General features: G+C 37.8%; 1 protein-coding gene across 1 annotated transcript in view; it reads left to right on the top strand.

Moving 5' to 3' along the window:
- Positions 1-5,189, top strand: part of AHR (aryl hydrocarbon receptor) — a 22,273-nt gene extending 17,084 nt beyond the window's left edge. The window contains exons 10-11 of the mRNA XM_010131961.1: positions 1-763; positions 4,619-5,189. The exon at positions 1-763 is cut by the window's left edge and continues 30 nt beyond it. Coding sequence (XP_010130263.1) covers positions 1-763; positions 4,619-4,774 — 919 coding nt within the window. The 3' untranslated portion in view covers positions 4,775-5,189. The remainder of the gene's footprint in view (positions 764-4,618) is intronic.
- Positions 5,190-16,036: the final 10,847 nt, after the last annotated feature.

Raw genomic sequence — 16,036 nt, 5'->3', positions numbered from 1 at the left:
TCAGCAGGATGAGGAGTTTTTTAAAACTGAATTGTCTGGAGTGGATGATATTGAGGACATTGACATAACTGATGAAATCTTGACATATGTTCAGGATTCTTTAAATAAGTCTGACTTCTTATATTCAAGCTGTAACCAGCAGCAGCCCCTGGTCCCAAATGAAGGTTGCTTGGTACAGCAAGATCCCCATCAACTTCATCAGCACCAGAAACAGCTCATGGAGCAGCAGCAACAACAGCAGCAGCAACAACAGCAGCAGCTCTGTCAAAAGATGAAACATATGCAAGTCAATGGGATGTTCACAAATTGGAGCTCTGACACCAGCATGCCTCTTAGCTGCTTGCAGCAGCAGCCACAGCAGTATGCATTCCCTGGCATGCATGCCACTACATCCGAGTTCTCTTACAAATCGGAAGTAAACACTTCTCCGTATGCATGCAGGCAAGAGTTTGTTCCTTACAAGCAGCCCACAGAGATGATGCCACAGCTTTCTAATTTTTCTCAAATGGATTTCCCCGTAGCAGGTTTTGAGAGATCAAGCTATTCTGCTTCTTCCAACTTGGAGGATTTTCTCAGTTGTTTGCAGCAAGTCCCTGAAAATCATGAGTGTGGTATAAACTCTGAGTCGGTTCTGCTAAATCCTCAAACGTGCTATGCAGGCGCTGTTTCTATGTACCAGTGCATGCAAGAAGCACAGCCCAGCTGTGTGGATCAAATGCAATATGATCCTATGATGGCAAATCATCAAACATTGTCGAACAAGGTAAGGTAAACAGCATAGCTACATGCTTGCATTTTGATTAGAGTTTTTATTGATTCGTTTGGCTACTGGGATGCAGGATTTGTTGTAGTGGAATCACTGAGTTTGAAACTGATTAGCAGTGTGTGACTGTCCTTGCTTTATTTGTTCATTAGACTGAAGAAAGTTGCTTTTTTTTTTTTTTATGTCAGGTTTTTATCCACAGCCTGGTAGCTCTCTTTGGCAGTATTAAAGCAAGAGTAAGTGAACTAGCCTGTTGCATCTACCACTAATTTTCCAAGTAGGTGCAGAGGAAAAGCAGGTTGGTCAAAGGCTTGATTTGCTTGTTTACTTTTTTTAGAGGAGTGGAATGATGTTAGTAATATCTGGCATATTCATTTTCATTAAATATGTTGTAAGGATACAGAAAAATATCGTGTTTTTAAAATGTTAGTGTTCTTTAGCTACTGAGATACTTTGATTTTAGGATTGCTTAAAGTAACAGATAATAATATCACATAAATAGCATGAAATATTATGAACTATTGCATTTCTACACACGAGACTGCAAAAATCTTTTTTGTATATTGCCATAAGTGAAAGTCAGCTTGTTCCTCAAGCTGCTGTCTAAATTGTCTGCTGAAGATGAAAGAGCAGGAAAAAATTATATTCACAGGTGGTAGTTTGGATCTTTTTCATATAGTGCATATAAGAGTGCACAATAAAAGTTGTAGAAGAGAGGAGCCTGGCTGTAGCACAGACTACAGTTTTAAGCACAGTTGTTCTTCATTAGTAAAATTAATTTAGAAAAAAAAAGTCAATTACTAAAGTAATTCCTGATTCTGAATAATGCTACTTTGTTGAAGTAATTGAAATTGTACCATTTATTTCTGTTAATGCTTCTCAATTACATAGCCTCAATTTTTTTTTACCTCAATGAGTTAATGTTCTGAAGTACTGATCCTACAAGTGCTTATGCACATGCATAAGCAGTTACAGAATTAAAGAACTAATTGGCGTTTAACCTATGCAAGACAGAGGTGAGGAATGCAAGTAGAACATACCCAGCTTTTCAGTATGCTTAATACAAGTTCAAAACATATCCTTTTTAAAACTGTTTCACTAGCAGAAAAAATATAATTGCAGACATTTAGATAAAAGTTCGGCAAGATTAATAGCTTCTGCCTGAGAGCCCAAGAGCTGAAATAGCACAGAGTGACTCTGACAAACTCCAGTGCGCGAGCTTACGCAGCACTTGGCTGCGTGTTGCCTGGCTGTGGTCAGTGTTACTGCTTGGTAAATGGAGTTGCAGAGCAGTTTCAGAGTCATCCAAGTTCACCCATGTAATAGTATAAAATTGTTGTTTTCACACAAGCTATACTGATGTGGTGCATCAGTTTTGAACAGCTAATGCATAAGCAATTTAATTTCTTTCTTTTTAATGTTTGGTTTCAAATACATTTATTTTATAGATTAATTTGTTGTTGTGTAGCCTTAATTTTCGTTACACCCCCTTTTTGTTATTTTCTTGCTTAATTTTTCCTCTCATCTGTAAATGGTTTAATGGCTAAAGACTAAGATAATCTCTCAATGCAATAAATGAATACTTCTATTACTTCATATTTGCTAGAATGCTTTTCCACATTATTATTTTCTGCAGGAATAATACCGCGTTTACCTTGTTTATACTAAAAAAGTGTTTATTTTGTGAAAAGTTACCCTTAAGTTGTTGAGAGGCAAATTCAGCCCCTGTTGCTATAGTATACTGTGCTGTGTGGATGCGGCTAGCATGTGCAAGAAGAAACCTGGTGCAGGACTGATGTTGCCTTTGTATACATTAGCTCCTGCTTACCTCTGAAGGGAACTGCTGAACATTTGTCCAAATGAGCTTAAAAGAGAAGCAGGCTTCTTGATGAGATAAGGCAGGATTATTCCGCCAACCCCTTTTGTAAAAGTGACCGTAGATAGCCATCTTGGTGCAGTGGGAAGAGACTGCTTGTTCCTGAACCAAATAGCATTGACTTTTGCAGCCCATACTGCTATATACTGATCACACGAGAAAAACTGACATCTCTTGTATCAAACTGTGCTTACTTTTGGCCTCTAGTCACATCTGTCAATTAACATCTTTATAGATTGAGGGCAAAGTAACACTCTGTATAAACCAAAATTTTTATGCTGAGAAATGCCATTACTCCAGAGGAAGACAACCCTATATTTATGTACGGTTATATTACATAGGTTGTATTTAGGTTGTATCAGAGGAGTTAAGAACGTTAAAATATGTGAATCCATGGGAACTACTAAGTTAGAATTATAGCTGCTACACTTGAAGTAGTCTTGTAAAACATCACCTATGCCACAGCCACGATGGCAAAAAATACACGTTTTGTTACTGTAAATGGGGAGAATGTGTCACGGCTTATGATAATAAACTTTAGATTTGCTTTCATTACTAATTGGTATCTTCAGTAAGGATGCAACTAAGCAGATAGAGTAGTACTGTCTAAGCCTACGTTGACACAGCCAAACCAAAGTAGGGCAGTCTTTGTGGCTGGATTTAGCGCACTGACATCCCTATCAGCTGTTGGAGTCTAGGGGGAGGACAGACGTTGCTATGCAAGCCATGAATGCTATCCTTTTTCTCAGCCTTCTAACTCCCATCAATTTCTAGGTGAAAAGACTCGGGGATTAGAAAGCCAGGAGGGTCATCTGCTTTGACCTTCTGCCTAACTTATAATTGTGGTATGTTCACAGCCAATGTAGTCTAAAAACACTTTTAGTGATGGAGAAGGGCAGAAAGGCCTTAGATAATTTAATTGCCTGTGTAAGGTCAGTACCACTTATTAAGCAGGAGAAGCCTTGCGAAGTCCTAGATTTTGTGTTGAGAAGTTTCTTGGGAATCTTAACGAGCATGCTCATGTTGTTACTGAAGAATATTGAAACAATCTGCTCTTGTCAGAAGTAATCCTAGCACATGTTATTGTAACTGTCTGTAAAAGTACGGCAACTAGATTAAAAACATAATTCACATGGCTATAGCCTTGTTGTTAAACTTAGAACTGTGCACAGTTGGTCAAATTTCAGTGTTTGCATAGAAAGAAAAAAGTTTCTGAAACGCGGCATATTGTGATAGATGAATGAATGTATAACATATGTTTAAGAGCAAACCTTGAATAAATGAATACTTATAAGCCACTCATGAAGAGATGATAAAAATGTCTAAAATACTTTGCTGTATTTTCTTTGCATGACTGAATGGAGTATTTTGTAGATAAAGTGACTTTTCCATAGCATGACAGGAAGCATTATATCAGGCGATTAAAATAATCCTGTGAACAATTATGTCAAGACTGATGAATGCCACTCATTGTTCATACTTGGCATTGTTGTTATGATAAGCATTTGTCAAAAAAGTCCACCCTATGATAGTTCATTCTGTGGATGGAATGCAGTACACTTCAGCTTACTAATAGATCTGTGTGTGCATTCCTGGAAGAGCTGTAAATACTAGATCCCGCTGCAGACATGAAAATATGCAAATAGGTTGCTTTCAAAATGTAGCAGCTGGATGTGGAAATGAGGAGTGCTCAATCAGGCTGTAGTTTCTAGAAATGGAAACTGTATTATGCTTTAGATAATAGCAATGTTTCTTTACTTAACCAGAAGTAGGACTCCCACTGGCTTCAACGTGGGTAAGTTTCACTGATGATTCAGACCCTATTTTAATGCAAATTAACTTCTCATCATTCATCATAAAAAAAAAAAAGGTTTTAAAGCTTATTTCATCCAATGTGTGTCTTTAGGAGGATTTTTATGAAGTTATGAATAAATTGGTTTCCCATACTCACCATTTGTGTTATCCTTTTTCCCTGCCAGTTCCAGAACAGTTTCAGTGGAGGAAATGTAAATGAAGCCTATCCCCCTGAGTTAGATGTGATCAATAATGCTCAGACTGCCACACATCTTCAGCCTCTTCATCATCCAAAAGAACCCAGATCCTTCTCAGATTTGGCATCTAGTGGATTTATGTGATTCAGATCTAGAGCTCCATCTGTGATTTTGTCTGGGCATCAGGCTGCTCAGAGGAAAAGCTTGATCAGTCTGTCTTTGAGCATTGGACTTTAACAGCTAAATGACATTTTGAGAATATGAGGTTGGTTGCACTATATACTGGTGGATATGTAATCCAAGACCTGGCTTTTTTGAGTGATGGGTGGAATTAAAACTTCTGACTAAAAGTGTGCATGTGCTGTTTTCCATCAAATTAACTGTCATTGCAGTATGGGTTACATATGTACTACAGACTATGTGATGCTATACAACATAAGATAAGGCAAATGGTTTTGTTGTTTAGAACACAATTGGGCACTTTACAAACAGCATCAATGGCACAAGGAAGATAATTTCACAGGTGGATTATTTCCAGGCTGTATTTTAAAAAAAAATATTAAAAAGCTCTGAATTCATGAGAATCAAAAGCACTTAATGCATAATAAGCTCTTTAATCACTTATTTTATATTTAAATCCTTTTGTTTTGTCTCCATTTCTAGCACTTTAATAGAACGCTTAATACAAGGATATGATATGCAACTTCAGGTTTTCTATGAAAGAGACCCATTGCATTCCTCCTTTTCTTCTGAACCTCAAGTGCCTCACAATTTAGCTACCTTTTTTCTGATGGGAGCTTATTTTGGCAAAATTCACTGTAAATGTCATCCATATTATGTGAACTTTTATCTAAAATCTACAGTGCTATTGGCTGTCTTTCCCCTCCCTCCCCCACCCCACCCCCAATTTGTTTAGAGAATGACTTCATTCCTCATCTTTGAATTTGTCACACTATTATCAGGAGTTATTGGTGTTCTGCCTTTAGTTCATCTGCAGAGTTTTGTTTTATTCTTTACTGCTTTTCTGCTTTCTTCAGGTAATACAGGGTATATTAACAAAGCAGATTTTTCTGAGGGGGAGGAGCAGATCCTCAGGATTAGTTTTAGATTATTAATGCTGAAAAACATGTGCCTTATCTTGTGTTAAAATGCTCATAACGTTCTTTAGAAATAATTCAAGGCTGCTCTATGCAAATATTTTTATTAAAATGGATATTGAAAAGGACTGCATTTTAAATAAGAGGAAAGGAGTCTCAATAGCGATTGGTAGGGACGTTTACTTTGACTGCAGTTTTCAATGTTCATACTGGGGAAAGGGTCAGTTTTGGTTTAAACTTTACCCCTGGCAATTTGCACTGCAAAGTAGAGAGAGGTTATTCTTTATATGTATGTTGTTCCATTTGAAGAGCTTTGTGCAAAATATGAAAATAGAAAAAGAAAAAAGTCATTAGAGAAATTATCCTTGTTTTATTTTCAAGAAAGAAAAAGAAAACCCACATCCACAAAAACATTCTGGGGTTTTATTTTGTTTTTATCTGAGAGGATTGCAGACACCAATGTCTGGTGCAAAATAATAATCTACGTGAAAAATACAGAAATGTGTATATGCTCAAAATATTTCATACTCTTGTGTGTTGTATAGTTCATATATAATAAATGTCTCTGTAAAATATTTTAAACCAGTTAATTTTAAAGTGTTACATCATTATATGTTAATAATTATTTTATTACATTTGTTATATATAATATAAAATGGCAACTTAGCCAGTTTGTTTAAAACTGGCAAAAGTAAGTTGGCTCCCTCCAGACAGTTGTTAATATTGTTCAATACAAGGACAATCACTTAAAATTGAAACCCTTTCATAGCTGAAACATGCTTTCTTTGAAGAGCATATTTTCTTCCATTCTGTGTGATATGATCTGCTAGGCCAAACTTCAGTTACAACTTTTCAGATTAATAACTTCTGCAGTTCTTATGAGTGAAATTACCATATATGAAAGGGACATTAAAGAAGCAACTTCTATTCAGGAAAAGCCCGTAAAGGTATTGTGGGCTGTATTACAAGGTTGCTGTTTTTTTTTTTTTTAAAAAAAACATTTCAGATTTTGTTTTTAGCACAAGACATCAGTTACAGATTTAATTAATATGATTTTTAATTAATTTGTGATTCTGTCATCTTTTTATTGAAGGTCTTGTTTTAAGCCAATATCTGAAATGTCTTCCGTATCTAGCTAACGTATCATATTTGCATTTAAACTTGAAAATTAGAAAAATGCTGTAAAACTGGAAGGTTCAAAGGGATAATGTATGTTTTACATCTTACAAATCAGTATATATCCTGTCTATGAATTTAGTTAAAACAAATATATGTTGTCCTATCACTAAGTGCCAAGGATGCAGTACTACAACTGTGCTGCCCCTACTTACTGTAAACAAATTAGTTGTTTATATGCATATCAGCCTATTTTCTGCATTATCTTATGTGAACAACATTGACTGTATTAGTGCACTCTTGATCTGCACCAAACTGTACCTACAGTGCACAGATGTTTCTGAATTGGATCTCTAGTAGCCCTTCAGGTCTATTATAAGTAAGATTATAACCCAGTGTTAGTCAGTATTACTACCCATTTTTGTACAAGTTTTCTTAGCTTGTTTTCTTTCCAGTTCTTAACTCCCCTTTGCTATGCCTGCACATACCATGCAGTACACCTCCTGTGTTAAGGTATGGTTTTGTAGCTCTCTTGCTCATCTCCAGTAAAGTTTGTAAGACATAATATATGGTAATAAAATAATCACTTGAATGTAGCAGAAATGTATCTTCTTTTACTGCAAAAATGTTTGATTTTAGCAGTATACAAAAAAATACAGTATCATACCGCTACTAATGTCTTTTGAGAGGTCATCATATAATAGTTTACATAACTATCGTTATTTACATCACTGTGGACTTTGCACTTCTCTGAATATTAGATGCAAATACAATGTACATAATTTAGAGTGGTGAACAAATGTGTATTTGTCCATGGAATTAGTGTTTTATACTTGCATGAAAATGAGTTTATAAATAAACTTTGTAAATAGTAAGACACAATTATCAGTTGGAAAGCTTCTATATTCATGGCTTAGTGACAGTAAATTCAGTCTTGAACAGTACTGAGGCAGGAATAAATTTCTGCATAGATGCTGGTAAAAAAAAAAAGCATTTTCTCTTTTGAGATTTGTAGCTGTCCATTGGTAACCTATTTACTGTTTATTGCTATTTCATAAATAGTGATTTTAAGTTAAAACAATTCCTTTAGTTAATTTCTAATTACTGGTATTACTGTTTCCTGTGTGCTGTGTTGGCTTTGCATGATAATCTTTTGAAATGAGTTGTAATGCTGAATCAAATGTTCCGCTGTAATCCCCTATGCATTTTACCAAACTTACAATAGTTCTTTGTTTTAGTGACATGATGGACAAGAATCTGATTCGTTTCAACTATGCCGTTATCTTGTAATATGTTAAGACACGTGTCTTAGCCAGAATCGGTACTAGGCTCTGAACTCCGTATGTGGGTCCTCTTGCTTACCGTTACTGCATAGCAGAAAAAGACAAACTAAGATACAAGAATGATTCTCAAGACTGCAAATCTATTAAGTAACATCTGAAAATAATGAGGCAGTAATATAACCAACATAGGCCATCCTTTTTTGTGTTGCATTTGTTAAAAGGACACCTCAAGCCACATATCAATCTGTTCTGAGAAGTGTAAGACCTCACTGTCCAGTTTTGTTTGAAGGGAGGAGATACTGTTCTAATTCAACATGGAAGTTAACAACCATGGTGGTACCTAACCTGCAGTAGGCCACTGCAGGTGCAGTGCTCAGGCCATTTGTTGGTGGAAGTCATTGTCTTACTCAAGGCTCTGTCAGAGGGAGGCTTTCCCAAATAGCTCTTTTGGAGACACATTTTCCTAGTGAGGAACCACATTTCGCACTCACACACTTAAACTGACAGTAGTTTTGTTCACCTAAGAACTGGCTTATTAAATTAGGTTAAAGCTACTATCTAGAATAAGAGCCTGATTCCACCTTCACTATTTTTATTGTTTGCATTGATTAAGTTGACAAATAATATTCCTGCCTTCTTCCCTCTCTGCCTAGGCATCCTTCCCTGCAAGCTGACACTTCCAAGTGCTAAATAAGTAATAGTAGAACAAAAAAGCTTTAGACCTCTAGAATAGAAGTTGACATCTAAAAGTAAAAATGAAATCCCACCCATCGTATACTATGCATTATCTGAACATTTAATGATTTCGAGCATGGGCCACTGTTCACTTTTGCCCCTTTCATTTCTGTTAGCTCCAGTGAGCAATATTCACTTGGATTGCTTACCAGGGTATCTGAGCCAGCACTCCAGAAAAGCATCCATTCCTCCTCTCAAGCAAGTTCTGCTGCGTTGATTTTTTGTGAACTTACATTATTTAAATCCTCTTATTTCTTAAAGTCAATCCTCCTGACAAGTAGGGAAGGACCATGTTCAACCAAAGATGTGAAGTCAAAGATGTGATCAGTGTATGGAATAATGAGGTTTCTTCATTATAACCTATCCTTTCTAGTCAAGGTCCAGCAAGCCAGTGTTATTAGCATTCAAGAAAACTATATACAATTTAGTCAGTCTTTGAGAAAGGGAGATGTTCCTTAACATAAAAGTTACTGTGTTTATTATAATTTATGCTGAAGCCAACAGGCTCTTACCTTCTCTTCAGCCCAGCCTGAATGTGAATAAAAGTATAAGCAATATTCAGAAATTAATAAACAGGGGGTTTTTTTTACAGCTTTGAAGGTTTTCTGATCATAACTGTCTGGCTGTCAAAAATTCATACAAATTGAGAAGCTTCATTATTAGGTCCAGCAAGCCAGTGTTATTAGCATTCAAGAAAACTATATACAATTTAGTCAGTCTTTGAGAAAGGGAGATGTTCCTTAACATAAAAGTTACTGTGTTTATTATAATTTATGCTGAAGCCAACAGGCTCTTACCTTCTCTTCAGCCCAGCCTGAATGTGAATAAAAGTATAAGCAATATTCAGAAATTAATAAACAGGGGGTTTTTTTTACAGCTTTGAAGGTTTTCTGATCATAACTGTCTGGCTGTCAAAAATTCATACAAATTGAGAAGCTTCATTATTAAAAAAAAAAAAAAAAATCATAAAACCAGAATAGGAATCCTGAGGGATGTTGGGGCTAATTGGAATCTCTCATACTGCATAATAATAATTATAATATTCAATGTAACAATTCCTCCTATATTTACAGAATGACAAGGGAAAAGAGAAAAAAATTTTATCAAAAATTCCCATTTTTACTGACTATGGACATTTTCCTCAATATGGAATAGTGGGCATCTGTTCATAGGTGATATGAGCCAAAGGACCTTGGCTCCTTGCTAATAAAAGAGCTAAATTAGAAGACACTGTTGAATTTACTTTATGACACTAGTCAGTGAAGTTTTGAAAGGGAAGTGCAGGAAGAGAAAGGATGGCCTGAGGGTATTTGTATTCTTTTCTGGTTTCAGAATCATCATCGTACTTTTTAAAGAGAAAAATTTAGATCATCAGATCCTTACTCAGATGCCAATGGCCTTGATTCTTCCATAACGATTCTGGTCCTGCCAACACTGAACTACTTGGCTACCAAGCCCTCAAGAATTTGCATACCAGGTGTTTCCTGGATCTCTGTAGAGCCCAAACCGGTAAGTGGTTTCAGAACATACTGAACAAATTTGTCCAAAAGAAAGGAGCCAAAAAGTCTTCTGTTAAGCAAAACACACAAATTAGCTCTATCCTCTACCTTGTTTGGAGTTAGAAACTGAATGAAATCAAGGTCTCTAAAGTGGTTCATAGAATATCCTGAAACAAAACAAACTCTGCTCTTAAATTGTTCCACTTCGAACAAACAGTTCATGAATAACTGAGCATGTGAGAGCACGCTCGTGTTAGTCTAGGAGCTAGGACATGTGTTTGGGACAACAGGATTCTTCAGCAGAATGTGAAGAATCTGCCCTGGTGCCCTGGGCTGTCTGTGGCCCAATAATTGGGACACTCATTCTGGTTTTTACCAGTATCTTTTTCATTCTCTTGAGGGGAGACTTGTCATCAATTCTGGATGAAGGTTTAAATATAAACGCCCCAAAACAAGAAAAACCAAACAGCCTGGACTTCATACTTGGTTTTACATCTGCAGTAGATGAAGAATCTCTGTAACTGAAATATGCTATAAATGGTCTTATCATAGAGGTTATTCCCTTCAATTTTAGCTGTCCATGCTGCCGTATATGATTTTTAAACCACTTATTTTCCAAGTTTTTATCAACATTATAATCATCAGTGTCTCTGAGATCTGTTTCTACAGAAGCTGCGAATTGCTCTTCCAAGTTATAAATGTAACTGTAGAGTAAAGAATTACTTCCTACTAGATGAGCTTCAAATACAATGCTAAGAGCTGGTAAGGGCTTCACAGGGGTGCCAATCGCTATGAAAAACAGAACAGTTCCTTGTTTGCAGAAGTCCCTAAAATTACTGGACAAAATGCAGTAACACGTGTGAGTCCACGATGGGTGGTGGTACTGTTGCTGTGTAATGTGCACATGCACGCACACAGAGCAGCCTGTGATCATGTGCCAAAGAATGTTTTTATTACACTGACATCACATCAAACCTTGAAAGGCTAATGAGAGCCTGTGACGATACAAAGAAGGACCTGCGCTGAACTTCAGGCCTAGGCTTACACTCGGCACATAAGCTTTTACGTACCTAGCTGTGTGGCTCAAGTCTACTTTAAGACCCTCAATAGCTCTTAGTAAAATAAATAAAAGGAAATTATCAAGCAAAGAGAAGTTTTGCGAACTTAATGCTTCAGTTTTAATGAAGGTAGCTGTGTAGCTTCTGCAGAAAGGCCCCAAAGTATAGTATGAAAGTCTGTTCAAATCACTTCGGCAGGTAGCTCCCAGATGGCAAAGGCAGACAAGGTGTTTTGATAGCCTGTGGTAGTCTGCGTAGTAAGAGCAGTTGCTTCATGGCTGGGCCAGTTGCCATTTCCTTAGGGAACAAGGTAGCCAAACTCCTGCCACAACGCTGCATAGTAGCTGAAGTCGCTTAGAGGACGTGCAAAGGACAAATATGGCTCAGAATTGCTGCCAAGGCTCTTAACTCCTTTATAGGCACTGGGGACCGATCCGTATTAGGTACTGTTCACATCAGAGCCAACGGCAAGCTCCTGAAAATTGTCTGAGACAATTTTGGACAAACTGGTGACTCCCTTTTATGCAATAGCATTCAAATGTAGAGCATCTCAACAAACACACCAGTTGAGCTCCCACCTAGGAACTTGGAATAACTGATCTGAGTTACTTGATGTTCAAAATGAGCTGACTTCTCTGCTTGCAAACACAGATCACTTAACAGTTGTTATTTAAGGGGGAGATAAAATTCCAACAAGTCGGGTAAACAGGATGATTTACAACGCCTAATGCCTATAGCAAATACCAAACTATTTAGAGTCAGTTTTCCTCTGAAGTGGCAACTGTTGGGTCAGCTCTTGTCCACTTTGCAATATCACTTAAGTAGCAGCTCTCAGCTGGTAAAACCTGCTGGGCGACATGACCCGATTTGCACAGCTGCTAAGCTGCTTGTGTTGTCTGCTTTTTGTAGTTTTGCCACACTTCTTTGCTACTGTTCTTTGCAGCTTCTCACTGCTCTCTCTGCCTTGCTGTGCCAGCCGCTCTCCTTACCGTGGCAGGTTGGTAAGCAGTTCCTGCTACAGCTGCTCAGGGCAGGTAGCACTGAAAGTGACACAGACACCTAACATACGCATCTCTGCCTCTTAACTTAAACAGCTTTTCCGACTCTGCAGCATACAGGGAATTTTTGTGTAAAAGTTCTTTATTCACCTTTAGTATAGAGGTTGATATTTTTTTTTGGTGGGTGGTTTGGTTTTTTTTTTTTGGCCTTGACCATCAGTCTTCAGCAGAGTTGGCAAGTAGAATAGGGGTCCTGGGTCTGTCCATTGTCACCACTGTTCCTCCTCTGCCCACAGTGTGCTGGGGACAGGGATCTTGCCCCAGTGCCAGGCTCCATGCAATAGTTCAGCGCTCTCATTGCCAGTCACTTCTGAGTCCTGTTTTCCCTCAGAGCAGTCCTTCTCGATTTTTCAGCCTGTCAGTTTTCGTGCAGGGAAACCTGGGAGGAACCAGGCCACTGCCAGCAATGAGACGTAGGGAGTAATTCCCTGGCTAAGATAAACATACCCAGCCAGGTATTACAGCCCACTCATGTTCCCTTGTCACTCCTCGCGTTGGAGGACTAGAACTTCTACATACTCATTCCACCCATTTGAAGCCTTTTAAAACTTCCTAGTTGCAACCAAAAATGCGAAACACTACTTTAAAAATAGCATGCAAAAAATGATGAAGGACCTCCTTCCATCTCTCAAGAGCCAGTATTTGACCTTTCATTTACCATGCTATATTTTTAGTATTGTAATTTCAGATACAATTATCTGCACTCAGCTTCTTAAATCATGCATGAAATGCTTTTTCAGAGCCACATTAACAACTAGCTGCTCAGCTTGCTGGAATTAGAAACCAGATATGTTGTTTTATTTACAATATAAAATCAGACTGTGGTTTTGGTGTAGATTGCTATAATAAAGAGGAAAGGTCCCTTTGGTGTTCTTTAATTTATGACGCACTGTAAAATGTCCAGCCACATTTTGCCTAGTAGCAGAAGGAGGAAAAATAGGAAGTCTTGGCTGGAGATTAAAAAAGACTCACCCACCGTGAATGCAATTTAGGATCCTGTACATTTGGGAGCAAATCAGCTACTTATCTGCTTCTGGGATCATGCTCATTTGTAACCACGGTACAGGCTCTGCCTCTGTGGCTTTTAAGATTTTATTTTTTTTTTTGTTAGTCTGCCTAAATAGAATCATTCATATCAGGTGAATGTCAGTACACATTAAGATCACATTAAAGAGAACTTTAGTCTTACATTTTTGGCCTTGCAGCATGAATTGCACCCTGTTCTGATTTTTCTGATTCTTTATGTCTCAAAGCCTGCTTTTTAGGCATGCTAGAAACTAAAAACAGTCAAGTGTTGTGAGTTGCAGCTATATAATGCTCATTACCCTGCTCATATAAACACTCTACATGAACAGGGTAATGATCACAATATAGCTTTTAGTAGAAGTACATCACCTGATTAACTTTAATCAACTGCCTCAGTAAACAGAAATATTAGAGTGAATCATAGAATAGTGCAAAGACCTCTTACATCACCTCTCTCCTCTCACCGACAGAACAGGATTCCTTGTTGTATAAAAGCTTTTCCTGTCTGATCGGGGCAATTGTGGTAAAATCTACTACAAGAGAGCACAGTCAGCCTGTACAAGCTCTCCCTGGGAGAAAGATTTCCCTTCATTCATCCTGTCTTTTCCTGAACTTCATTTGTTCCTACTAGTCTTTTTACGTACGTATCTCAAGATACTGCCTCCCAGCCAGCCACACAACAAAGTACAAGTAGTTGTAGTCAGGAACTGGCACTTCCATACAACATACAATAAAATAGTTGGTATGAAGAGACAAGTTTTAAGACCAATCTAGCAGAAATGGCAGGTGACCAGCTCCTATTTTTTTCTTGGAAAGAAAGCAAATTCTTCAATAGAAATCCTCAATTTTCTCCCTTGTAACACAAGCCCATTTTTATTATGTTTCCAAAATTATTTAATTTTAGCAAACTGGAGTTTGGTGGTTTTTTTGTGGGTTTTTTTTTGGGGGGGGGTGGTTGTTTTTTTTTTTAATGTCCCTGAAACTGAATACGGTGCATTATGTCAGTGCTAGACAAAGAGACTTTAGTTGAATCAACTGTATTAGAGACGTACATACACGGGAAAATTTCTCGCATCCTTCTTCATATGGGAAAATTCCTTACGCTTGCCACATTTGTCTTGGTTTGGTTTTGCTGAACATTGTGTTGCAAACTCATGTCAAATGTCCTATCCAGTGTCTCTTTCCCCATCACTAAGAATTCTTTTTTTTCTTTGTACTTTGAAGGAGGTGACAGTCTGTATTTCCCAAACAGCAAAGAAAAAAAAAGAAAGGGATTGCTGGTCTGACAGAAGAGGATGCAGCAAGGAGCTGTTAGATAAAATTGTGAGAGAAAGGTGGACCAAAATGTTAAGGAAGGTTGGGGGCAGTAATAGGTGATCCAGTGGTGATCCCTTGGGGGTTAGTCAGAGTTGCCATGACGGGGGTCACTCAGACCTAAACTGAGCTAGTTTTTACTCTGTCTATATGACTTAATGGATTTTCCCCATCTTTTATTCATGACTCTGCTTAGTCCATGACTGGGTCCTTTCATTCTATGGGAAAAGTGTGTGCGCAGCCCAAGAGTGGATGCTTGCCTGTGCGGTTTTTAAAGGGCTTATTTTAAAAGCCTGCCAAACAGCTTTTTCTTTTTGGTTTCACATATATTTGAAAATCATATGAAATCTTTGGAAGTGACTCACCCAAACATTTCAAAATCCATCCAGAAAAATTGAAAAGGGAAGGTGTTTGCTCCCTAGTTGACAGCCTTTGTGTGTCATATCTCAGCCTGCAGCAGGTCTTCTCAGCTATCATCAAGATGCTTTTATAGCAGCTGAACATACATCTTACTTTGCTCATAATACTGTTTTATCTCACGGAACTTGACAAACTGCAGCATACGTTATCTGAGAGTCTTTACAAAAATTGCACATAAATCCTGTATTTGCTGCTTCTAAATATTTCTGGCAATGTTTTGTAGAAACCTTTTGGCCTCTGGGAAAAACAAACAAAAAGATAGGTTCCATTCCTACCTCTATCTGTACCCTGACTGTTGTTTCTCACCTGGAGGCACAGTCACAGTGGATTTAGTTCAGTCTATGGAGTAAGAAAATTAGCTTGTTTAAACCTGACGGGTGAGTTTACAAGTGGCCTTCCTTACTTAAATACAATATGCCTTGGGAAAGAGATCACTTCTGCCTATTCACGTAGAAAAATGCAGACTGTATTTGTGAAAATAGCTGCATTCTCTGCATGTACCCAAAACAGTTCAGGCAGTGTCTGGCTCTGAATTTCACCTCTGGGTCTCCTAATTTTGCTCCCATCTCAGGACTACCTCAGAGGTTACTGCCTCTGAAGCTGCCGACAACTGTCACTCATGCAAAACAGTAAAAAGCCCTTATGCCTATTTTAAAAAATGAATAGGGATCAAGTTTGGAAAACACTGACTGTTGGGGGTATTTTTAACCTTAGTTTTCTGATCTATGCTACAACGTTTTTGGCACCAAAGCAGAGAAGACAGAAAATATCACATTAGAACCTACGCTTTTCCCACTTTT

This window comes from Buceros rhinoceros, unplaced genomic scaffold, assembly GCF_000710305.1.
Source record: "Buceros rhinoceros silvestris isolate BGI_N320 unplaced genomic scaffold, ASM71030v1 scaffold9792, whole genome shotgun sequence".
Taxonomy (NCBI): domain Eukaryota; kingdom Metazoa; phylum Chordata; class Aves; order Bucerotiformes; family Bucerotidae; genus Buceros; species Buceros rhinoceros.
The sequence above is the reverse complement of the archived record's forward strand: the minus strand, read 5'-3'. Positions and strand labels throughout refer to the sequence as shown.